General features: G+C 33.5%; 2 protein-coding genes, 1 non-coding gene and 1 pseudogene across 3 annotated transcripts; 2 read left to right on the forward strand and 2 right to left on the reverse strand.

The window, feature by feature from the left end:
- Positions 1-1,044: 1,044 nt before the first annotated feature.
- TRNAA-UGC (transfer RNA alanine (anticodon UGC)) lies at positions 1,045-1,117 on the reverse strand. Its single transcript has one exon. It is a non-coding gene; the product is annotated as a tRNA-Ala (tRNA).
- Positions 1,118-13,271: 12,154 nt separating this feature from the next.
- Positions 13,272-16,233, forward strand: LOC133288428 (BTB/POZ domain-containing protein At3g19850-like). The gene is made up of 3 exons (XM_061486182.1): positions 13,272-13,341; positions 13,438-14,589; positions 15,799-16,233. Exons 1-3 carry the CDS (start codon positions 13,279-13,281, stop codon positions 16,177-16,179), a joined length of 1,596 nt encoding a protein of 531 aa, XP_061342166.1. The 5' UTR covers positions 13,272-13,278; the 3' UTR covers positions 16,180-16,233.
- A 1,498-nt stretch (positions 16,234-17,731) lies between these two features.
- On the reverse strand, positions 17,732-21,760 carry LOC133288418 (DNA repair protein XRCC2 homolog). The gene is made up of 10 exons (XM_061486170.1): positions 21,566-21,760; positions 21,351-21,489; positions 21,152-21,255; positions 20,675-20,745; positions 19,366-19,428; positions 18,955-19,098; positions 18,204-18,303; positions 18,052-18,088; positions 17,846-17,946; positions 17,732-17,755 (listed from the first exon to the last, which is right to left on the reverse strand). Exons 1-10 carry the CDS (start codon positions 21,758-21,760, stop codon positions 17,732-17,734), a joined length of 978 nt encoding a protein of 325 aa, XP_061342154.1.
- A 1,619-nt stretch (positions 21,761-23,379) lies between these two features.
- Positions 23,380-25,523, forward strand: LOC133288419 (uncharacterized; annotated as a pseudogene).
- The last annotated feature ends 1,423 nt before the right edge of the window (positions 25,524-26,946 follow it).

The raw sequence follows: 26,946 nt of genomic DNA on the forward strand, positions 1-26,946 counted from the left end.
GTGGAGTTATTTTTGTAAAAAAATCTTACATTCTCACTAATATTTTTGCATACCAAACAGTTTTTTTATAATATTCTCGGATAATTCACTTTCCTACCATATTCATGGTAATCATAATTCATGGTTGAGGATAACGTGAATTTTATCCATCAAACCCCGTTGCCCAGCTATTCACAGATGCGTGTAAAAATGGAACAAAGTCACTGTTGAAGAAGCCCTCTCCCACCATGGTATTTTTGTGAAATCCGAATAAATGGAAAAAAGGGATGAAAAAGGAGACAAGTTTACCCTTTATTGTCTCTGAAGGCGAATCAACTTCTTCCATTGCTGACATCTTTAGTGTCGACGAACAAAGCATTTTGGATGCAAACGAGATTTCTTCTACTTCCGTTATTTTCTTCTTCACACCCATTTTGGTCCCTCTCAAACACGAGCCACCGACCAAGATACAAACAGCAGTGTCTCCAACGTAATCTCCGCCGCCGTTGCCGCCAACAACAACTCCGGCAGGGAATGGAGGTTCAGGCTCTTCCACGAAATGGGTTGTTGTTGGAGTCACAGTTGGAGTTGCTTTGTCGCTTCTTGTGATTCTCCTTGTGTTTTTCCTCTGTTTCTATTTTATTGCCGTTGGAAGGTTGTAATAAAACCAATGAGTTTTTATAAGGATTTTTTTGTAATTTCATTCAGTTTTCCCATCAATATTTTATCTTCAATCAAACACACATTCAGAAATTTTATTTAATTTTTCTGGTAAAATTTTGTCCAATCAAACAACTTTTTTAAAACTTTCTTATCTAATTTTCCCTGTAGATTCTTAGTATTTACATTTTCCTAGGATTAAAAAATTTCACCTCAACCAAACACCCCTTTAAAGTTCTCCAGAATCGAATAAATTAGATGATTCACTGTATGCATAATCAACTCGTAAATTAAACCAAGTAGCCAACCACTTCTATGTTAAAAAATGCTCAAGTTTGTTTTTTTTTTTTTTTAAATGCACTCTTAACCTAATGAAGACAATATTTTTCTAAACAAAAAGTGTAATGGAGATGCAGGGGATCGAACCCTGTACCTCCCGCATGCAAAGCGGGCGCTCTACCATTTGAGCTACATCCCCATGTATGGCTATGGTAAAAATATATTTTATATCAAACAAAAATACCGTTGAAGATAACTTCGTTGCTTCCAATACCGTTTTAGGAGTCGGGGTGGCGAACTCAGAGCCCTCTGGCTCAGCTCGTGAAGGCACGAGCTTATATGTTTAAAATTGGTTGTTAAAATCAGATTTGAACTTGTATAAAAACTCGTTTAATAAAAAAGTCTCAGGCTTCAATTGAAAAACTCGACCTCATAGCCTCTCAAGCTGGCCTAATATATTAAATTTTATATTTATTTTATATTTTTTATACTACTTGTAATAGCCCTATCTCTTTTCTCAATCCATTTCGCCCCATTTTATTGGTTAAATAAATTTTTTGAATGATTTTGTTCTATATTATCCTGTTTTGATATACATTGAATTTATGAATATTTATGGAATTACTAGTGCTAATGATTTTATATTCTGTTTGGATAAATTTTTGTTGTCTTGTTTTTTTTAAACAGGCTTTTATTTTTTGTAAATAAGTCAGGCCACAGGCCGATAGTTATATTCATAACAGGTAACATGCTTAATCAAACTGACACATTTAAATACAGGCTTATCCTCTTAAGATCAAAGTTCGGCTCGACTCGGCTCATTAACACCCCTACTTACATGTCTATAATTAGTTGTTAGAACCAAGTTTGGACTTGTATAGAAGCTCGTTTAATAAAAAAAGTCTTAGACTCCAATTCAGAAGTTCGGCCTTAGAGCCTCTCAGGCAGACCTAATATATTAATTTTTATTTTTTATTTTATAGAGTAAAGACCCAAATTGGTCCCTGACAAAAAATGCGGTGGCCAAATTAATCCCTAAGAAAAATAAACTCAAAAAAAAATCCCCAACAATGTCAAACAGGTCCCACGTTAGTCTTTCTGTCAAATGAAAATTGACGGAGTGAGTGACGGTGCTGATGTGTCACGTTAAGTGACATGCGGTTGCCCACGTGGAGTGGTTGGACGACGTCGTTTGGGTAAGCTCAGCCACGTTGGACACAAAGTTCTCTTTCATACAAGAAACGTCGTCGTTTAGGGTTTAGGGTTCAACTCAAACCAGAAAGCATGGCATCGAATCGAAGGTTGAACGCATGAATTTGGGGAAAATTGATTGACGGTTTAGGAAAAATGATTGACGGTTTAGGGAAGGTGGGTGTATACTGTTCGATTTAGGGTTGAACTTTGTGTTTATGCCATGATTATGTCTTCTAGAAGGGGGAGCTTAGGTAGTTCGTTTGGGTTCAGTAGTGGAAGAAGGAAAGCTGCTCCATTATGTAAATGTGGGCTTAGTTGATCCATTATCATTGTCTTTGTAATATGTTTATATCTTTGTAGTAGGGTGGAGTGAAATGCACATTTTTAATCTGTAATATGTATGCTTCTCTGTAATGGAAAGACCACTGTTGGGATGTAATGAGATGTTGATTGTTCTTAAAATGGTTAATGTCCTTGAAATTGATTGTTCATAAAGCACAATTTGCTAAGTATTAAGTTATCTTGAAATGCCAAATAAAATGTCAAAAGATTGTATGAGCTTCTGTGGATTGAGGGAATGCCATAACAACAAGGATTGAGGGAATTAAACAGAAGGGGGGAATGAGCTGCTGTGGTAACAGCTTTTGGTGCCCCTTTGGTCTTACTGTCATGTGTTACAGGCACTAATTTGGGTCTCGATGAATTTGTTAGGGACCTATTTGTCCAATAGGAAAAAATTACAGGGACTAAAATGGTCCTCGACCCAAATTGTGGGGGGACTTATAAGGCATAAAAGGGAACCCAGAATTCAGGTATGTTTACACATGACCCCAAAATGACACAGCATACAAATATTGTAACAAGACAAGCAATGAATCAAAAAGTAGTACTGTTTGACAGTATAGAAAACAATCATGACAGTGAATACAGATAGTAACCAAATTGACATAATCTTCCAATCATTTCACATCAATGACAGCAATTCCAAACTAGTAATGACATAAGAGATTTAGTAATCCATAAAGCATATTTCATTGATATCATGACTGTGTACTTACAATTGGCACTGACATAATAAACCATTAAGTAGGAACACTATGTATTCCCAAAAAACAAAGTGTTCATACTTAATATGGCCATAACCAGAGGCATACAAAAAAAAGTCATTGGTGAATAATTTAAACAGGGCCAAAACCAAAGTAAACCAAAAAAACTTGCCTAATTACAATTCCAAGCTAATGGCCTAATAACAAAAAAATGCCTCCTAAGACATTCGAACTGGCCTAATGTCAGTGATTACAATTCATGTTCAGTTATATGGGGTTGGCCTAGGTGGCCTGAGTCCTGGTGTAGTCATGAAGCTCATGAATCTGGCTCTGGTGCCACTGCTAGCTGCAGTTGCTGTCTCACTGGTCACTGCCTCAGCAGGATTGCATGGTGGTGGGCTGCTGGCTCTTGGTTCAGCTGCATTTGGTGCATGCTGGCTGCTTGTCTCTGGTGGAGGGCCCTGACTCATGCTGATAAGGATCTCTTCAACTGACCTTGACTGGCCAACTTCAACATTAACCGGTTTAGTTTTTTTCTTTGATCCACCAGCAGGTCCCTTACATGTCTTGGCATAATGACCAGTCTGACCACACTTGGAGCATTGAACTGTGTAAGTCTTCTTAAGCTTCTTGTTGGTCTTCATAAGCTCTTCAGTTGGATCCTTCTTGCGATGCTTTTTTGGACGTCCAATAGGCCTTTTCAAGCGTGGAGGAAGTGGTTTTGGGGCATCACAAGTTGGCCAATATTGTTGGGAATTGACTGGGTTCAGAGTGTGTTCATAAGTGGCATGCAAAGCATCCACTGTTAGCCATTGGTGAACATGATTTTCCACAGGTTCATTCTTATGTGCAATGGCAGCAATGGCATGTTCACAAGGCAATCCAGTCAGCTGCCACACATTACAGCTGCAAGTTTGCTGAGTTAAATTCACCCCAACACGTTGACCCTTTCCAGAAACTTCATACAGATCTTGGACCAAGTTTCCAGTCCATGTTGGTGTCCAAGAATTGCTTGCAACCTTCAACTGGTCCAACTTCTTCTGTTGTGCCGGTGCTATCTTACCCCTAAAGGTTTGTAGAATCCTCTTGTGTGCTGCCATCCTTCGCATTATGTAGCACCTCAATTCCTCACACAATGTCATTATAGGTTTGTCCCTATAATTGACAATCTTTGCATTCCACACCTCAGCCATATTATTCGTGATGTTGTCACATTTAGGCCAGTGACTGTAATAGGCTTTAACCCATGCTGAAGGGTGTATATTGTCAAGATACTTCCAAGCTGGTTCATTTAGAGTCTTCAACCTTTGCATGACCTTCTCAAATTGGGGAACAGTGGTGCATCTAGCACATTCCCATACAATTCCTCTTGTCTCTTTATCCTTCCATTGCTTGATGAAGTTCTTCCATACATGTTGTACACAGAACCTGTGGTGTGAACCTGGCATAATTTCCTTCAAGGCTGGGACAAGTCCCTGTATGTGAATGACAGTGAATAAAAATTAAAATACAATCTCAAATCAGCATGAATAATATTAGCATGTATAAGGGGAATTTACAGTGCTGGATTTTTAGGTGACCATATTAAAAGAACTGTTGTAGGGACCAATTTGTACCCCCGATAATATTGTTAGGGACCAAAATGGTCCCTTCTGTTAAATAACAAGGACTAAAATGGACCTCGATGATATTTATGGGGGACTAGTTAAGGTTATTAAACATCATTAGATAAGGCAAACACAACACACATACCACATGATTTCAGAAACCAGATACTGCATGACATTGGCAGCAACAGACATGAAAAAATTGTAAACAATCCACATTATTCAATAAGATCAATGACAGCAATGGCAATGGCAGAAGCTTGCTTGCAAATATTCATTAACAGCAAGGCAATGGCAACAACACATAATACACATACCAGAACACACATACGAAGGACAACAAACAGAATACTACATGGTCATCAATGACAGCAACCAGAACAAACAGGACAAACTTGGCAATCCAAAATATTCATTAACATCATCAAACAGAATTACTAAGGACAGCTTCATCAACAACAGGACTATGGCAAAATATTCATTAACAACCAAAATACAATTAAGTATGACAATTCTATATGAAATAAATAATTGGAAGCACAACCAAAAAAACCTTACCTTCTGTTGATCCGAGATGAAGTTCCAACCAAATACTGCATGGTCCCCTAAATCTTCCTGTAATAATGTCAGAAACCACTTCCAATTGTCCTTCGTCTCACTATCAACCACGACATATGCAATCACATAAAATTGTTTGTTCGCATCTTCACTCACAGCACTCAATAATTGACCTCCATAATAGCCCTTCAGAAAGCATCCATCCAACTCAATTAAGGGCTTGCATCCAGCTTTGAATCCCTTCTTACAAGCATCAAGGCAGATGTACATTCTGTCAAATATTGGCAATGCTTGTGGAATAGGTTGGGGGGTGACTTGCAATTTGCAACTGGAGCCAGGGTTGCTCCTCAATAGTTCTGACAAATATTCCCTTAATCTTCCATATTGCTCCTTTTCACAACCTTCAATGGTCCCCTTTGCTTTTTTCAAAGCCTTACTTACTTTGTTCAGATCCAAATGCACATTGTATTCCTCCTTCATGTGCTCAAATGCCTCTGTCCTTGTCATCTTGGGTTGTGTTACTATTCTCTGCTCCAATTTCTTGGCCACCCAATCTCTTGTAGCCCTTTTATTCTTGAAGACTCTACAACATGTATGAGTCTCTTTAAAAGTCTTAACTTGGAATGTGCTTTGCTTACTGTTCCAGGCACAATACACCATCCATTCACAGTCTTCTACACTGCGTTTGGCCCTTACTCTCACCTTGTCATTCTTAACCCATACGAAGTTCCTACCAAGACTGATATTGTAATCTTTTACTGCACCCTTAAATTGGTCCAGATTCATAAACTCCATACCAAGTTCTAAATAGACATGCCCAAAAGAAGCTTGCTCATTGAACTTTGGCATAACAGGTCTAACATTCTCATCATCATCACTTGAAGGAGGAGTCCTCAACTCCTCGGACAGATAGGTATATCCTTCTTCCTCAAATGACATCATGGCTTCCTCTTCATCAACTTCTTCAGATTCAGAGTCTTGTATTGGGGCATCCTTCTTGACTGCCTTCCTCCTTGGGGTCTGTTTTGCAGGCCTTTCTTTCTCTACAATTGGCACTGACATATCATCATCATCATCTTCTGAATCATCCTCAACACCAGGTGGGGGAGGCTTGTAAACCTCATCCTCTGCACTCTCATATGAATCTGAGTGTGAGGTAGCATGGTCATCATCTGCATTGTCTTCTTCAGACCCATCATCTGCACTGTCTTCATCATGGTCCGAATTGATCCCATCATCACCTTCTGCATTCAGGTCATCAGCAGCCCGTGCATGGTCTTCATCCAAATTCATCCCATCATCACCTTGTGCACCAAGGTCATCAGCAGCCTGTGCATGGTCTTCATTTTCTTTGACCCCAACATCACCTTGTGCACAACCTTCATGTGAACCGACCCCATCATCAACCTCTTCATGGTCGTCATTATGTGCTGAATTAATGATATTATCCTCTTCACTGTCATGTGTAGGTGAAGCAAACTGGGGAATTGAGATGCAGCCCTCAAAGTAGACATGTATCTCATTGCCATTCCCTAAAGCAGCCTCACACATAGCACACACATCTGAATCTGTACTAAGAGGTCTCAGCCCCAGATCCAAATCGGGTACCCCAGGCTGTAGCCACATCATCCTCTTGTATTTTTCATACCCATATTTCTTAAACAGGGTGTCAAGGTCACGAATATTGCAGTAGTCAATGTCCATCTCCGGCAATGAGTCCACCCTTCCATATATATAGGTCATCACTCCATCTTCATCTCTGATAAACATACCACCGTGATGATAGACAATAACTATGTATTCGGACATCTGTCAAAACCAAAAAACCAATCCTATCATTAAACCATGAAGCCACAGACTTTGAAAGTGTTAAACAATACAAAGCAATAAAAAAGCAACCTTTTTTATGGATGCAGACATGTATTCCAACGATTAACATGGGGTTTTTAAATATTTTTAAATAGGTCAACCATGGCAGGGACCACACCACCTGGTTGTTACTTTCTTTTAAAACAAAACCCTAAATGGAAACATGGACCACAAAGTTCCACTTCGTGCAGACAAAAACAAGCATTAAACAAAGGGGAACGACATGGGGACCACAAACATTAAACAAAGGATGACAAACAACAATATAAAAAAGTTTCAACTTATAAATACTCATACCTTTTTCAACGGAATGCTCAGCCTCACAAAGTATCCAAATATGGCCCTTATTTCTTCCACTGGTTCCCTTCGATTCTGGAAAAAGTTGGCAATATTCTAAACGCAAGCACCAGGGTTTAATGGACGGTCTTCTTCCTTCCTTCTCAACGATGAAGTGTCGATGTTAGAAGAGGGGGAACATGTAAAGTGTCCAACGGTTAGGTGAGGGGCAAAATTGGGTTTTTGAAAAAAGGGTTGTCCAAGTGGCTGAGTTTGTACCAAACGACGTCGTCCAACCACTCCACGTGGGCAACCGCATGTCACTTAACGTGACACATCAGCACCGTCACTCACTCCGTCAATTTTCATTTGACAGAAGGACTAACGTGGGACCTGTTTGACATTGTTGGGGACTTTTTTTTGAGTTTATTTTTCTTAGGGACTAATTTGGCCACCGCATTTTTTGTCAGGGACCAATTTGGGTCTTTACTCTATTTTATATTACTTGTAATAGCCTTTTATCTCTCCTCAATTAATTTCACCCCACATTTTGTTTGAAATTATGTTGTTTGGATATACATTAAATTTATGAATATTTATGAAATTACTAGTGCAGTTGATTATATATTCTGTTTGAATAAATTTTTGTTATCTTATTTTTTTTAAACAGACTAAACCAGACTTTTATTTTTTATAAATAAGTCATATCACAAGTCGATAATTATATTCATAACAGATAATAAACTGGATCAGACTGACACATTTAAATACAAATTTAATATTTTAAAATCAAAGTTAGACTCGGCTAGAGCCATTAACATCCCTAAACAAAAGACATTCAATGCTCCTAAGTCTAGGCCATGCAAAGCCATCTCTTAATAAGCGTTGTCCAACTGTGCACATCCTGTACTGGAAAGTTTTCAAACACCTTAGTTTCGATGAGTTTTTTTTTAGTTAAAAGCCATTTTTTTTAAAAAAAAAATCACTTTTATTAAAAAAAAAACAAAAAATCATAAAAAAACTAAAAAAAAGAGAGTTAAAAACTAAAAAAAAAAGTTAAAAACTTACTCTCTCTTTTTTTTAAGATAAAAATTTTAGTTTTTAAAAAAAGTAGAAGTCAAAAATCAAATATTTTATTTCAAAAATTGAATATTTTTAAAAAAATTATTTTTTTTTTTAAATTTTACAAAAAACACTTAATAAAATAAATAAAACATAAAAAGTACTTTCTTTTACAAGCTTATCGAGACGCTTAATAGATGCACATGCACCCACATTAAGCATACATATCAATTTACCAATTTGGTCCCTAGCGCTTAAATCTAATTTAACCATGAAATTTTATGCAGATTATTGATTAAATATAAGTAAATTGTTAAATTAATTAATATCCAAACAGAAAGTAACATACATATATGAGATCTGGTGTATAGAGATAAAGGATAACTCTGACTGGTTAACTTAACATCAAATGGATCGAATTGTTGGTGGACAACATTATTATTGTGGGTGAACTTTCTTTGTGTCTGCAAGTGTGAGTGAGCAATGAGTGTGAATTGTGAAGTAATAGCCGATTACCCAGTTCTTGAGGGAAGCCATTGTATTAAATAAAATCATAAATGAGCCTGTGATGTTGTACCAATATTTTATGTGTTTTTGAACCCAAAATTAAATTAATAAATAAAGGATGTTCATAGGAAGGACACCTCTCTCGAATATATTTTAAAAAATATATATGATTGGATAAAACAAAAAAAATAACATTTGCGCCGTTTAATGATTTGTCAGTTTTTTTATTTTATTTTATTTTATTTTGTGCTAAAAAGTTATGGGATTGAATAATCTTTAAATCATTTTTTTATAATAAATATTTGAGAATCGTAAAATATAATGAGTAAGACAATTCTTCAAATATTAGTTCTAAAATATAAATACCGTAATTAATTCCATCTTTACATTGACACAAACAAGTTTGATAAATGTTCAGAATGCTTTCCGAGGCATGAAATGTATTTTGATCAAAAATAATTTTTTTATGTCTTTGAGTAAAATACCTTTTAAATTCTTTTTAAAATTGATCCTGCTCGGAAATTAATGCTACATTATTTATCTAAATGAACACAATAGAAATTAAGAAAAACTATTTAAAAAAAAAAACAAACAAAGAGAATAATATATACACGTGAAGCCTAAAAAAAATTATTAAGAAGGATTATTATAAGATGCTATGTGTGTGGATGAGATGACATACAAGTTATTGTATAGGTAAGTTGCCCGTGCTCAACATTTGATTATTGAAAGATGCATTTCATTGAAAGATAAAGAGACCCGTGACTGATTTCTTAGCTTAATTTGTAGTTGTATAAGTATTGTAGCATGTTTTGGAGACACATATCAACCCTCAAAATTAAAAGTAGTCAATTTATACATTTTCTTTTTCTATGGCTACCGATTTATTTGAAAACGGCACCGACGCATCTAAATCAAAACAAAAGAAAGAGAATTTCCAGAAAATAATTTTTGAGATTTCACAATTTATTAGTTTTGGGGATTATACTTCTTCTGCAGGCACGAGAAGAGCTCCATTTGCCGCAAAGACAAATGAGGTGGGTCCGCTAGCTTTTAAAAAGAAATAAACAAATAAAATTTGTGGCACAGAAATTGAACTGCCTGTTGTAGTATAAGAAGACATTTTCTTGCAAAAGCAGAAGTATTTTTTCCTTACTAGTTATATAAAATAGGGAAAATATTTCTCTAGTAATTGAAAATAAAATTATCTCTAGTGAGTCTAAAATTATGTCGTTTTGGATTGTAAGATTAAAAAATTATAACGATAAAAATTAATATAACCCTACAATAAATTAGAATTACAAAAATATCTTAATTTTCGCTACAAAACGACGTCATTTTAAGCTTACTGAAGATAATTTATCTTCATTGACTGAAGAAATTCTTTACCATATAAAATAAGGGGAAATGGACTCTCGTATTACATGAGAGAAAAATTCTGTCATGCACACACAAATTAGAGGTAATACTTACTTTATATTTTTTCTTTCTTTCCTTTAATGTGTGTGTATGAGAGAATTTTTCTCTCATGTAACATGAAAATAATAAAGCCCATAAATAATATCAAAATCAAGATTATGTGTATGGTAACTACTATTAAAAGATGGAATAATGGATGGGATTTGTATTTGTCATTTAACATGACATAACAAACATTCCTACACACACAACATTTTGTGGGGCCACACTTTTTGAAGAAAAAAGAAAAAAAGAAAATTACGACACGCAAAACGAATCTCTATAACATTACACAATCACTTTTCCTACAACATATATAACTCTTATAAAACTCATAATGGATTCTCATGTAATAGGAGATAATAATCTTCTATTATAGACACAACTTTAATTGGTTTCATATTTAAAAAAGAAAATAAAAGAAATAAAAGATCAAATCTCTATGTGTGTGTGGCATGAGAGATATTTTCTTATGCAATATAAGAAAAGTATTTCCCATAAAAAGATTTGTTTCTTTTCTTATTTATCTACATAATACTTAATGTACTATATCACGCCTGATTAAAATATTAATTTTAATAAATCATATTTTATTACTTTTAAATTAAACCAAATAATAATGTGGTCCTTTATAAATTAATCGTATAAATAAATAAATCTCATTTGTGTTTGTTTTCGTTCAAATTTCTGATTTGAAGATTATTTTATGGAAGCATCAACAATGTATAAACAATGGATTTTATAAGAGTTATGTTATAAGAAAAATGATTGTGTAATGTTATAGAGATTCTTTTTGGGTGCCATAATTTCTTTTTTTTATTTTTTCTTCAAAAAGTGTGGGTCCCACAAAATGTTGTGTGTGTAGGAAAATTTGTTGTGTCATGTTAAATGACAAATGCAAATCCCATAAACAATATGGTATTTTTGCAACCCAGGTTTTTTTTTTTTTTTTTTCCAATTTAGATATTGTTGTTGTTAAAGGTATATAAGTCCCGTTAATGAAATAGATGAGGTTGTGAAGTACAAAATTAAGCACTCGGTTTTCATTTAGTATAACATTTTTACAATACTATATAATCATATGATGACCCATTTTCATAGATTATTTTTATAAATCATAAGCGAAAAAAATTGTTAAGAAGTAAAACTCTTTCATTTTTATGTTGATACATTATTAAATAATACTATAAAAATTATAGTAACTAAAAATCAAAATTATACTCTTAAAATTATTATTGTACTTTAAAAAATTGAATGAACTATTTTAAAGCAAATAAAATTCAATCAATTTAAGGTAAGTGAAGAAAAAAATTATAATTATGTATATCGTTTGTCTACTTATATTTTATAAACCTTAATCATTTTACCGATAAAGATTTAGAATTTAAGGTTAATGTTAATGTACTATTAACCGAATCATATCCTTAAAGGGAAGACCAAAGTTCATCTTTTCGATAAAGAAATGCTTATATAAATGTAGGATAGCTAAGTTGTAAACGAATTATATTATTAATTAATAAATAACTATTATAATTAATCAATAAACTATTACAATTAATCAATAACTATTATTAATTAATTAATAAATACGAATTATAAATTTAGGTTAATGCTTAATGTTTCTACGGTAGATATAGATAAATTATATATATTCACTCCCAAAATAAGTCATTTTGGGTTAAAAGATTAAAAAATTATAATGAGAAAGACTATTATAACTCTGAAGTAAATTATAATTATAAAAATATCTTAATTTTTGCCTCAAAATAATATCATTTTGGGCTCAACGTAGATAACTTATCTACATTATATAAAAAATGAACTCTAAAATTTATTATAATTAATGATGTTATTAACTTAGTATACCAATTTAAATATATATTTTAAATTTATACAAGTACTTTATATAAATAAATTGATTATTTAAAGAACTTTTTAGTCATTACAATAATATGTGCCCTTATCAAAAACCTAAAGTTTTAGTGTGCATGCATGCCTTAGATTTTTTGCAAAAGTAATTGTTGCATTCAATCGTTGTCGTTCCTTGTAGATCCATCTTCACGTGTTCCTAAAGTGAATCACTCATCATGTAAATCCAAGAACCTTATTTGCATTAGAAATTTAAACAAATTAAGTTCTGGGTTTCCACCTTCTTTACTTGCGCACCCGGTTTCCTACATCAGACAAAATCCTTACATAAGGTTTTGCTATTCGTTCAACCAACACAAACAAAAACATATGTTATAAACAAAGCATTATTATATATTATTTTGATTAAACGGTTGAACAACTTGTTAGTTACGTAGACATAGGGACAATATAGCCAAATACATATATAGGGTATTAATTAGCTCCTGTGCCTCCACGTTTACAATAATATCAAAACACATGATGGGACATATACATGGGATCTGTCAGAAAATAGCCAAAACTAAATCATAATAATTAACACTGTAGACTCACGGCAGAAAAAAAAAACAATATTCAATATTAAACAAATCATTATGTAGAGAATAAATAATAGAGATGAACAACATTTCAAATCAATTGAGAGGGGTCTGAATAATTTGGAGAAGTTTTAGCTCAAACTTGTTCATAATTTAATTGGTTGAGTTGGGAATGATGCACCTCTCTGCCATTTTAATATGTTAGAATATTAACATATAAAGTCCTGGCCATAGTAGGATGATAATAATATAACTCTTCATTTAAAAGCATTCTCTTTTTGTTGCATATCCAAAAGCACAATTTTATCTGTTTTTGTTCAAAGCAGAAGTAGAGCTATGCCGAAGCCTTGTGACTTGCAAATCAACATTAATGGTCAGCAGATATTTCTTTTGAAAGAGGTATTTCATTGATTGTTTTTTAGAATGATATTTTGATTCGAAGAAATTATAAACATGGGGTATGTAAGGTGATATTCTAGTTCATTTATTTTGCAGAAGATTATATCAAAATACTGTGGAAGGGTGAAGAAAATCTTGAATCATCAAAAGAGAAGATGTCATGTGCAAAACTTGAGGATTAGAATCAATGATTTCCCTGGAGGACCAGATGGGTTTGAACTAGTTTCAAGGTTTTGTTACAACAATGGCAAAATCCCAATCACTGTGGCTAACGTGCCTCTCCTTCATTGCTGTGCTGTTTATCTTGGAATGACTGAGGAGCTCTTCAGTAACAATCTCTTGCAACAAACAGAAACTTTTCTTGAGGGAATCTATTACTGGATATGGAATGACATACTTGTAAGTCTCATGAGTTGCCATTTGTTTTATACATATGCAGATTGCTGTGGTCTCTTAGAAAAGATCATTAGTGCACTCTTAGCAAAGATTGACCAAAATTCAGATACAAACCTTATCACTTCCTCCTCTTCAACATCATCATCATCATCTTCACCAGAAAGCAATTCTGCTAAGAGATTCTCTTCTTCAACCCCAGAAAAAATAAAGACAACTTTGCCAAACAAAGCATGGTGGTTTGATGATTTGGCAACTTTATCCCCAAAGATCATTGAGAAACTTTTTCAGTGTGTTGGAGCATACAAAGCTGATAACAACAACTTGATCCTTACAAGATTTCTGTTGCATTATCTTAAAACAGCTACTCAAACCAGAGTTGTTAATTGCAGAAACAGTAGTGAGTATGCTGCTCTTGCAGAAACAGCTGCTTATGGGGTCATATTTGTTGGTAAGAAGACATTTTCTTGCAGAGGCCTTTTTTGGGTATTAAGGATTGTATCTGGATTTGGGTTGAGTGATGGTAGCAGAACTGAACTTGAGAAATTGATTGGTGGAATGCTTGAGCAAGCTACTTTGGATGATCTTCTGGTCTCTGGACATGATATGGGAGTTCATTATGATGTTAATTTGGTGATAAGATTGGTTACACTATTTGTTGATATCAATGGCTCTAATGAACTGTCTTTGCAGAAACTGAGAAGGGTTGGTAGATTAATTGACAAGTATTTGAGAGAGATATCCCCTGATCAGAATCTTAAGATCTCTAAATTTCTTGGAGTTGCTGAATGCTTGCCAGACTCTGCTAGGGATTGCTTTGATGGGGTCTATAGAGCCATTTACATCTATCTTGAGGTGAATGTCACATACCCTTTTTCCCCATTGATTTTCATATGCATCATCTCCCTAAAGTATCATAAGAAATGGAAAAGAGAGAATACATAAATAACTTCTTCTTTTTCCCTAGTTTTCACATTGAAATTAGTTTCTTGCCTTTTTGAAATCTACACCTTTTTGTAACTATGTATCTTCTGAACTTCTAACCAGTATAAGATGCAAAATCAGTTGAAAAACCAAAAAGAAAAAGGCCTCAATTTGGTTCACCTGTCTTTTTTTTATTTTTTTCCTTCCATTTTGTTATATATATATGGAGAAGAATTTATTTACAAGTTTTTTTTTACAAATTTTTGCAAATTACACTGTGTATTTCTGGAAGTACATAGTACTAGTGTACTTCCGAAAGTACATAGTGTAGTTTGTAAACAAAAAGTTTATAAATATAACTCTCTCATATATATATATATATATATATATATATGGAAAAACTATTCTCATGTCACATGAGATAACTTTTCTTCCTACACATCCTTCGATAACCGTGTAACATTTTTCTTTTCTTTATTTTTTATTTTTTATTTTTTAGGTAGTAGGTCCCATCACTATCTGTCTATAACATGAGATTTCTTCTCTCATGCAACATGAGACTAGATAAGCTCATATATATATATATATATATGGATTTAATGTTTCTAAAGTGAATGTCGATAAATTATCTACATTCGCTCCCAAAACGACATCGTTTTGGGTTGAAAAATTAAAAAATTATAATGAAAAAGACTATTATAATCTGAAATAAATTATAATTACAAAAATACATTGATTTCCGCCTCAAAACGACGTCGTTTTGGGCTCAATGTAGATAAGTTTTCTATATTGACCGTAGAAAAAGTGAAACCTATATATATATATATATATATATATATATATATATATATATATATATATATATTATGTGTTATGTGTAATATTGAATCAACCTAAAAAAGAAAGTACAAGGAAGGTGCCTGCCCGGATACGTACAAAAATTATATAAATAAAAATTTACACTTTTTCTGAATTATTAACATGCCCTAATTGTGCTTTTTCGTCTTTCTTATCCAATTGATCTTGATAGCATTTACTAACCATTAGTGTAGTAGTGAATTTTTGTTATCTCTTTCATACCACCATATTTGACTTTTACTGATAATATTATATAAATTTTTCTCATTTCCTGAATTGCAGAGTCACCCAATGATCACATTTGAGGAAAGATCGAGATTGTGTAGATGTCTTAATTACAGTAAACTCAGCTTTGAAGCTAGTAAAGATCTGGCCAAGAACCCTAGAATACCCCCAAGGATTGCTATGCAAGCTCTTATTTCTCAGCAATCAAAAATTCCTACAAGCGATTTTGTAAATGAGAGTCCAAGAATGAACCCTTCCCAAATAATTTTGTGCAAGGAAGCCAACATACACAGCTTTTCCCAAGAGAAAAAAGATGTGAGATTAAACCTAGAGAGAATGCAATGGAGAATAGTAAAACTGGATAAATTAAGCAAGGACATTAGCCATAATGTCATGCTTAATCCTACTCGTGCAAGAGCCTCGCCAAGATTTTGTTGAATATCTTCCTCTTTGTGTGTACCTGTCTATCACTATCCAAGATACAATGATATTTCTAGAATTGTAAAAATATGTAATTTTATTTTTATTTTATATTTGTTTAGAATTTCAATGTGATAGGAGTAAAATAGAAAATATTTCCTCATGATTGCATACTTAAACAAATATTATTGGATAAGATTCTGCAAACTAGAGAAATAAAGTGTATTAAGTTTTACTGCTAGTAGAGTTTTGATTGCTCAGAACCATTATTTTCCTATTTCTTTTCTGTTTGAAATTGTTGAAATTGCTGATTAGTTATTACTCCAGTTATATGCATATCATTTATTAGAAAATAAAAGATTCTTCTCTTTCTTTAATTGGTTTCATAAAGAAAAAGAATAAAAATACATGTGCATATATAGCAAGGACCACAAAATTACTTTTGTTTCATAAAGGAAACAAAAAAAAAACAGTACATATGTATAAATGAAAATATATGTACACATATACCAAGTACTACAAAATTACTTCACTTCCATTCATTACTTTCCTTCCAAAAGGGAATAAGATAATGATGGGACCCATGGAAGTTTTATCACCCCAAATTCTTTCCTTTCCATTGGTATCGTGCTACTAAACATGGGATGAACTTTATCTTTCCAACCTTTTCCGTTCTTTTCCATCCCAAAAAGACATAACAAACAAAATATAAAAGAATAGGTGTGTAACAGATCAGTAACTTTATTTTAGGAGCGCACAAAATAATAATCGAGACAAAGACACTTTCCTAAACAAAGAATGCAATATTTCTGTACGAACTAATTATATGATATGAAGCACCAGAATTTCAACCGGGGGGGGGGGGGGGGGGGGGGGGGGTAAGTATGTAAGCAAAATCATGAATACAAAAAGATGCAGAAGGCAAATCGAATTTAGCAATCAACCATGAGTGCTAGAAGAATTCGGAAATGAGGTTGGCAATATTAGATTCTTCTTTTGGAAATTGGAAGTGTCATCTGAGATGGGTTCTTGTGATCTATGAGTACGAATTTTCTAATTAGTCATAGATGTCCATGAAGCTTCCAATAGGTTTCTTTGGCGTGATTGGATCTTGCCCAATAATTCCACTTCTAAAGCTCCGTAGTCTGAGATAATTGCTCGATACGACATAGCATTATTATCCCGCTGTATAGGATTAAAATTATGGTCAATCTTTACGGAACAGCAAAGTGAAACATAACACTCCGCCTTTTCTCTTGTAACACATATCAATAACTTAACGTCAGAAGAAAATGGATCTTGACAAAAACTTGGATCCTATTTGCGTCATAATATTGAGTCCAACCAAGAAGTCATATACTTGCTCTTTTGTTTAAGAGCTTTGACTGAATCTGTAATGCATCAATGAGCAACGGAAACAAGAAAAAAATTGAAAGCAAATAAGTAAGAGGATTGCTAAAGTAATAAGGATCAACATATATTTATGAAGTTAGAAGAGACAAGAATTTCTTTACCCAAAATTGAAAGAATAAGTAATGGATCACATACTGACATCCTCCGCAGACATGCTTCATGAATCGACAAAGACACCAGCCTACAAGTTCAAAACAAAGTCCAATACAGAGTCCAAGTTTAATAATCTTAAAATTGTCTAAAAGCCATGATCCACGCATAAGGTTCTTACATCTTTCACTACAATCTTTTCTGGAAGACTCAATCTTGGCAATAGCCATTCCAACAAATAGAATGACGAGGTTTGATAATTGCTTGAAACAGGATGATCATCTGAAAAGCAAGGAAAGGAAAGAATAAAAATAGTACAATCATCACAAATCAAGGCTGATGGCTAAAGCAATTGTCAATTGTAATTATTAGCAATGGAGTTCAAACCTGAAGAACGTATAAGTACTCTGTGTGTAACAAAGGACTGACAGTTGAAGGGACAACATCAAATTAGAAAGCTTAAAACTGAATCTTATGCTGGTCCTGAATCAGATATGTATTTATGAATTTATGTCATGTAATAGTGCCAAAATCTTTACCTGCCAGACAGAAGGCATATACTCACGATGCTGAAAATGTTGATGGTTTCTTGTAACATTTCTTGAACATCTTTCTTCCCGGTTATCTTTTATAAAATTCCTGTTACAGGGTATCATCATACATAAAATCAAGAAGTACTCCAATATTGAGATTACAAGCAGAAAATACTGCCTTACATTTTATTAGTGTCTGATCAATGATTTGCAAAACAGCAAAACAACAAAACAAAAATATTTAGACATTGTAAATGCAAAACCTGTCAACTCACTATTAAACTATGAAGGCCAATTGGGTTTCACCAATTGTCTTCACTTTATTGTGCTGAAAATTTTAGAGAGAAAATAAGGGCACAGAGGTAAGGAGCACTGTAAAAATGGAGGAAGCTTACTTTACCTCTAAACCCACAGCTGCATTTATACTAGAGGAAAGAGTATATAATAGTGTAATGTCAATCAATTTACCCTTGACCAGCCTCCTAATTAACAACAATTAATCAACTACAATGAGTATTCCTATTAATCACCCCTGAAATGGGTCAACTCTTTCTTAACTCACTACTTTCCTAAATAGTTCCCCACATTCTTGACATATTGCAAGAAGGTTTTATCAAAATCAACCATGTACAAAATCAAAAGATATCTTTCTCTTCATACAAGATTTCAGGCAAGATTCAAGAGTTCTTCAAGCTTCTCTACCATCTGGATATTGAAAGAAACAAGTTTTAATTTCCATAACCACTAATTAACTCACCCTTTGACCTCATTTGAAGACGTAGAATGTTTATTCCCAAAAATCACAGACTTTGTAGCTATAACAAGCATAGGATGCTCCTGAAGAAGTTTTTTAATATCTTGAACTACAGCTTCTGACACACTCTGAAGGAAAAGTTTTTGCCTGCATCACATATAACATCTGCAAGTTAAAACCAACATATATCTGAACCAATGATACAGATAGGTGCTATTCTTAAGAGAACCTCCTGTCAATATTCTCCATTCCTCTTGCTTTTTGTCTAAGTTTTCACTCTTTCTTGAAAAAGCTAAACAGGGACAAATTAATCCTGATAATTCTGAATATAAATTGATCCTCTGAGAATTCTGAAACACAGGGCAAAAAGACACATGCCATCCACTAGAAAATATCAACATATGTATTACTTACCTGTTGTTTTCTCTTAGAGACAAGAACATTGATGCACGATCCACCCAATGAAAAGCTCCAATGCTGTAAAATACAGTTTGACTGGTCAAAGTTATCAGATCAAGTCTTCGCATAATTAATTCTGAGTCAGTGTTATCATAATAAAAAATGCAGCAGTAATCCAAGTAAAAGTTGGATAAAGACAGATTGAAGGCTTGAAAGAATACTAAAGTTATAATATATTATGCTTTGCGATATGTTTCTTTGGAATCATCGTGGTTCTGGTATAAAAATCTGATCCAAGGTTTATTATTATTGATTTATAGGATCTTAACAAGAGAATTCCTATCAATTATAATCATAAAGAAGACAGCAGAAAAGTCGAATGACACACACAAATTAAAAAAAAAAAAAATACAGATGAAACAACATCAAGTAAAATGATAAAGGCCAAAAGAGCTCGAAGCAAGAGGATAAGAAAGGCAAGCTCAAAGATAAAAGGAAAATATTGTCAACTAATAAATCTTCACTCAGTCTCAACATTACGTTTTATCTTTGCTTTTCAATATTGTTCCCTGATTATCAAATTTCAAGTTGACTACGAAACAGTATCATCAAGAACAGAACAGATCATAAAAGAAAATTGACAATAAAAGTAACTTTATATAAAATAACAGTTTTCTTAGAACATCTGATACCATCATCTTGAGAGGGAGTCTTGATAGCTGACTTCATTCCTATGATAATCTAGAAAAGTGAAAATTCCAAAAGAGTGGCGATGATTGTAAACGGTAGACAGACAATAAACCCCTATTTCACCTCAAGTAAATTATTTTATTGAAAATTAAAATCAAATTAATCAACAAATTTCCATTTACGCCTACAGTTTACTTTTAGCATTATATGTAAATAGTTTTCTGGAAGCTATGAAATGACTGCATCATTCACCATAAAAAGTATGCACAATGTCCCCGCTTGTTAAACCAGTAGTTATTTATATAGAGGGCATTCCAATCTATCGATGGAAAACATGGAATGGAAAACATGGAATGGAAAAAGACTTTATGGTTCACAGTAAGATGATCCAACTGGTAAAAATATAAAGATCACACCTGAACCATTTTTATTTTTGGTATAAAGCCACACATAAACGTTAGCAAATTAGAAACATGACACATAAACAAGACCAGAGTTATTTCATAGAATTATATCAAAGTATAAAGTTAATCATTCTCAACCACCCAAGACTGCTAATTTTACCCAACCACTCTTCTGCCGTAGCAAGCTGTAAATAAATTTCTTTTTCAACAAAAAGCAAGAAAAAATGAACCTGTCAATCATGAGCAGGTGAACACTAACCCCATGAACTTCTTTCTCCTTTTTTAAGCGATAGTGTAACGTCTGTGGCAGAAAAAAAGGACTAAGATACATAAACAGGAGAAAAAAATAAAATAAACACTGATACTCCAGCACATGCAATATTTTTAGTCACTAATGATTATGGGACTCGTTTTACTTGAGAGAGAAACCTTAAATCTCTGAATATAATTCAGTGTCTAGCACTGTACATATAGGTCCTAGTTATATTAGAATACAAAGAAGTACAAGTAGCGTAGTGCAATAATACTAACACAGCACAAATATATACAAAAAATAACAACGTAATCAGGCTTTGTCCAATAGCATGACATTTGGTATTCAAAATGGAGTATTTTAATCTGCAAAAACAATTGCTTGACAGAATCAATATTTGATTTCATATTTGAAAGTTGGAATAAAAGATTGAAGCTAGAGGTGACCCTTTTACCTTAAGAGTCTGAAGAAATTGAAAACTGTCGGAACAACGTACATACAAAAAGCGAGCCATGCAGAAATTATATAATGTAGTATCATAATCTCCACTAGCTTCCACTGTTCCATCAGAGAGAAATAGATAGGAATATAAATATGAGGATGAATTAGAATTAGAGAGGAAGGGATGAAGGAAAGGAAAGTGGTTAGGTTACCCATAATCCGATGAATGAGCATTTGGGAAAAACGCATAATATCAAAGCGACAATCGAGGTCAATAAAGAGTACCAAATGGTCGAAGCCTCCATAGTGTACCCCATTCCACTCTTTGGGGAGAATGCAACTGATTGCAGCCTAGATTTTAACATGAATTGTGAATTTTGTTGTGATGAAGCAAATTGAATATGAATTTGAATTTGAAAATGAAGACCTGAATGAGAATGTGTGTTTTGGCAGAAGGAGAGGGACCCACAAGCTCAAGGACATTGCCGACGCGTAGAGGAACCTTGTGGAGCGGTGGAGGAAGCAAGAAAGGTCGCACACTCGAGACCCTAAGTAGCATCTCCGCCGCAGTTTCATCTCCGGCGATCCACCTTTCAACTTCTTCTCTCTCTTTCTTATTCATTTCTTCTCAAAATCTCAATTCTCATGTTTTTCTTTCCCCTTTTTACACACATCTCTTCCCGCGCAATCCCATCTAAACCAACCCATCACATTCCCCTCGTTGGTTTTTTTTTTTTTTAAATATTCCAACGCATGAGATAGTGCTAGGGAGATTTGAACACATGCTCTCATCCCATCTGTTTAGCTCTCATGCGTCAATTGAGCTACCACCATTTTCTCATCCCCTCCTGCCTCATGCGTCAATTGAGGCACCACCATTTGGTATTCCTAGTTGTTTTGGGTTAAAAATGCAATAAAAGGCCGTTATATTTATGGGAAAAATATTTATCCAGCCACCGGAGATAAATTTATCTCAGTGAGTTCAAATCGACGTCGTTTTGAGTTATAAGATTAAAAAATTATAATGACAATGACTAATATAACTCTGCAATATGTTATAATTACAAAAACACCTTGATTTCCTGCTTCAAAACGACGTCGTTTTGAGCTTACTGGAGATAACTTTATCTCCGATGACTAGAGAAATCATTTACCCTATATTTACTACCTATTTCTTCTTAGGAAAGAGTATTTCTCCGGTCATCGGAGATAAAATTATCTTCAGTGAACTCAAAACGATGTCGTTTTGGGTTATAAAATTAAAAAACTTTAATGATAAAGACTAATATAACCCTGCAATATATTATAATTACAAAAACACCTTGATTTTTGCCCAAAACAACGTCGTTTTGAGTTCACTGGAGTCTGGAGATAACTTTATCTTCGGTTACTCGAGAAATCCTTTATCCTTTTTCTTATTATTGTTGATTTCTGTCAATTTAATAGTTGTAATTTATGGGATCATATTTATTAATTAATTATTAATTTATAATAAAATATAATTGTTAGATTGACGAAAATTAACAATTAAAATTTGAGGATAAGATATAATAATAAAAAAAAAAAGAGTAGTAACCTCCTTTCCCGATAAACAAAGGATTAATGTTTGATAATATTTGTTGGTAGCGTTATACACAGAGTAAAGCTCTGCTTTGTTTTTTGGTAGTCACTAGTCCCTAAGAAAAAATGAAGGAAGCTAAATGGGTCCACGTTGTGGCTTTGTGACATCGAAAATGAAAGAACTATTTAGACGTTTCACGTTTAAGCATGTGATAATTATTTCTAACGGTCCACAGTGCGCATGGAAAAAGGAAAAGCGTGAGTGGCATTGAAAATGAGCTACTGTTATTTCATTTTCAAGGCTAAGTAAATAGTTAAAAGTAAAAGATGCTTTGATTAACGGGCGCTCATTAGATCAATTTCATTTTCAGGATATATATATATATATATATATATATATAGGGTTTAATAAGAGTTATGTTGTAGGAAAAGTGATTCTGTTATGTTATAGAGATTCGTTTTGCGTGCCAGAGTTTTTTTTTTTTTTTGGTTTCAAAAATTGTGGGTCCCACAAAATGTTTTGTGTGTAGGAAAATTGTTGTGGTGATGTTAAATTATAGATACAAAACCCATATATATATATATATATATATATAAAGTTGTACTCAAATTCTTCCATAAAACAATTCAAGTCATATTTTTCCTTCATCGCTGTTTTGTCAACCGAGTAAAGTAGAAAGCATGGCGTCAAATGAAAAAGATGACAAAGTTCCCCTGAAAATTTTGGTGGACAAAGAGAAAAACAAAGTTGTATTTGCCGAGGCAGGGAAGGATTTTGTTGACGCTTTGTTGAGCTTCTTGACATTACCGATTGGGACTGTTGTTAGACTCGTCGGAAAGGAGTCAAGTATTCATTCAGTGAGAGTTGGAAGTCTCAGCACATTGTATGAGAGTGTGGCAAATCTTGAAGAGAAACATCTATGGACACCGAAATGCAAAGAAATGCTATTGCAGCCACGGAACTCAATGCAACCTCATTGCCGACGGCTGAAATTGAACATCGACGAGACGGAACCTCTCAAGTACTTCATTTGTGAGAACTGGGATTGTACTAGAAAGAATATTGTGAGCTTATTGAGCACTTTCAGGGATCAAAGATGCAAATGTGGAAAACTAATGAACAGAATAATATCCCCAAAAAATTTGACTCCAGAAAAAAATGGCTTTGTTAAGGAAAGTGCTACTTTTTTCATATGTGACGATCTTTATGTGTTGCCTAATGTTGTTGGAACAATAGGACTGCTTCATAAGCATGGTATCGATAACATGGAGGCTCTTGATGAACAAACTGTATATATCAGCAAGGAGGAGGTATATATGTTTTCTCAGCTTGTATATATATCATCGTTTATTTGTAGATAACCACTTCAACCCAAAATTTTACGGTGAAAGTTTTTGTAATAGTTTATATTATTTTCTAAGACACCTCCTCACGTTAGGCTCAATTTTTTATTTACTTTATACTTATTTAATTTCACAAGTAGGGGTGATGAGGATACCTTGTGCTCAAAGAAGAAGCTCTATACAATATAAAAAATCACTTCAACCTAAAATCTTAAGGTGTTGGGTGAAGGTGATTTATATTATTCTCTAACATCATTGTCGTTGATTACTATTTAGGAAAAAGTTCACCAATGCATTCCAGACTTACTTATGATTCTGTGATTTTTTTTATCACATATGCCTTTATAGTTTGCAAAAGGGTATGTTTTTTATCACATATGTTCATGTGATTTTTTATTTTTTACAAATCACATGTGCATTTGTCATAAGAAAAAAACATAGAGATTCCTTGGTAAACTTTTGGCTACTATTTATTTTGTCTAATTAGTAGGTCATATTTGATTTATGTAGGTAGTGGATCTGCTCAAGTTTGCATTGATCTCAAATACCCCTATGACAGATTTTATCTTGAAGAAGAAACAATCCCTTGATAATTTTAACCGAGGAAACCAATCCCAGTTTAAGATTGGGGAGATCCCATCTGATGAGGGTAGGAAAATGGTTGTGAAATTAGTGGTAAGAAAATCAAACAGCAAGATTCTGTTTGCTGAAGGAGAGGAAGATTTTGCTGACTTTCTTTTTGGTTTTCTCACCTTCCCCTTGGGAGGAGTGTTACACATGCTCCAAGGAGTCTCTTCTTTGAGTTGCTTTGATAAATTATATAAAAGTATGACTGAATTGAGTTCAGAAAGATATTTCAGTTCACAGGGACTCAAAGACAAACTAGTCAACCCTCAGTGTGCCCCGCAATTTAAGCCCACCAACCACATATTACCAGTTACCGAGGCATGCTTGCCTGGGTATTATTGCTTTTGTTACTTCAAGGAGACAATGAAACATGGGGGGCCCAATATTTATGATGGGTTTCTTGTAACTTCACCCTACACTGGTTGTTATTCTAATGTCGATGTGAATGTACCCTTAAATTATGTTGATCCTAAGTCCTCTACCAGAGAATCATCAAGTAGTGGAGGATTTGCCAAAGGACCAACAACGTACATGGTGACAGATGACTTGGTTGTGACTCCAAAGTCATCCACTTCTGTTTTTTCATATCTAAATAGATCAAAAGTCTCACTCTCTGATGTGGAGGAAAGGGTCATCAGCATTGGTCTGAAGGAGGTAAGGAAGTGTGTGAGACTTCTTTTAGCTTTAGCTTACTCATTCATTGGATACTACTGTTACTTGTATGAAATTACATCTATCTTATTGTTTGCATTATTGTGCAGGGTCTCGGCATACTAAAAGCTTCTTTGAATTCAACATCTGCTTTGACAAACGGTCTCAACCAATTTCTAAACACCGTTAAGGAGGAGAATTGAACCAGTTTTCCATTTTGTCTGAAATTATAGAAATCGTGGATGTTGAAAAATACGTATTTACTTCCCTAGTTGTTCTAATGTGATGCTTGTGATTAATTGATGCACACTATTTCATCAAATTTTGTGTTTCATGTTAAATGTTCTTAATGAGAAGTGGTTTCTTTTCTTTATCAATATTTTTCTTTTCTTAATTGGGTAAGCATTCTCTCTCGTAAGTACTAAACAAGCCACACCACTAGGTTGCTGAGTGCAGTCCAAGTTCTCACATATGAAGTACCTTGTTTTCTCTGTGTCATCAATATTAATAGTTTGGCAATAGCTTTCCATTGAATTCCTTGGCTGAAGCAACGTATCTGCCCAAAAGGCCGGTTATACTTATTATTATTATCATTTTAGGCTTATCACATTTGCTACTTAATTGGTTATGCTTGGATCAAATTAAAATCAAAGGTTGAAAAAGAGAAAAAAAAAAATTAACTGCTATTGATTTCAAATTAATCCAAGGAAGAGTGGTAACATTCTACATATATTGATTTTAAGGTTTCTTCATGCATAGTGTGATGGATTTAGGTTTGTTTCTCTCGATTATAATATTTCTTATAACAGCGATCAAATGAGACTAAATGCAATGAACCAGACTGGAGCTAAGAATCAAATGGAGAATAGTGAATGTGTCAAAGGAGCCCCTCCAATAAAGGAAAATAGTCTTTATAAGTGGAGAAGATTTGAGTCATAATCATTTCAGCCCTCGTGGGATCTACTAGATGTGAGGCAATTATCCTCACCTAACGATAAGGTGCATATGCAGAGCAGGGAGATCAAATATAATAAGGAAACTTTTAATGGGTGTGAAGGCGCGTAACCCCTTCAACGATGGATTAAGCCTGTGAACACAAAGTTATAGTTCTATAATAATTATATATAGTTAGGATTATATTAAATACAATTTTACATTTATGTTCAAAATAAATAAAATTTTCATTTTAAATTATATAATCTTTCACAAAATAAAGGAAAATATGAAACAAATTAATAAATTCATGCAACCATGGTGACTGGAGATTAAAAATAATAATTATCTTCACATTTATTCATATCTGAGATATTCATTTTGAAACTTTTCTATTTATTAATTTAATCTCTTCTAAAATTTATCAATTTCATTATAAATTATTTTATAATATAACTATAGGGAAATAATTTTCTTATATTATAAAAAAAGAATTATCTCATGTAATAGAAATAAAATTACAACTGTGACCCACAAGTAAGAAGAGGGCAAGAGAAAATAGGTGGGACTCAACTCTCTTTTGTGTGTGCATGAAATTTATTTTTCTTACGTAACATAAAAGAAATACAATCCATAATTATAATAAGGTTTTAATGTTTTTATAGTTAATGTAGATCAATTATCTACATTTAT

Source organism: Gastrolobium bilobum, unplaced genomic scaffold (genome assembly GCF_033153095.1).
Source record: "Gastrolobium bilobum isolate Gb01-03AN ecotype WA unplaced genomic scaffold, APGP_CSIRO_Gbil_v1 utg1578, whole genome shotgun sequence".
NCBI classification, from domain to species: Eukaryota; Viridiplantae; Streptophyta; class Magnoliopsida; order Fabales; family Fabaceae; genus Gastrolobium; species Gastrolobium bilobum.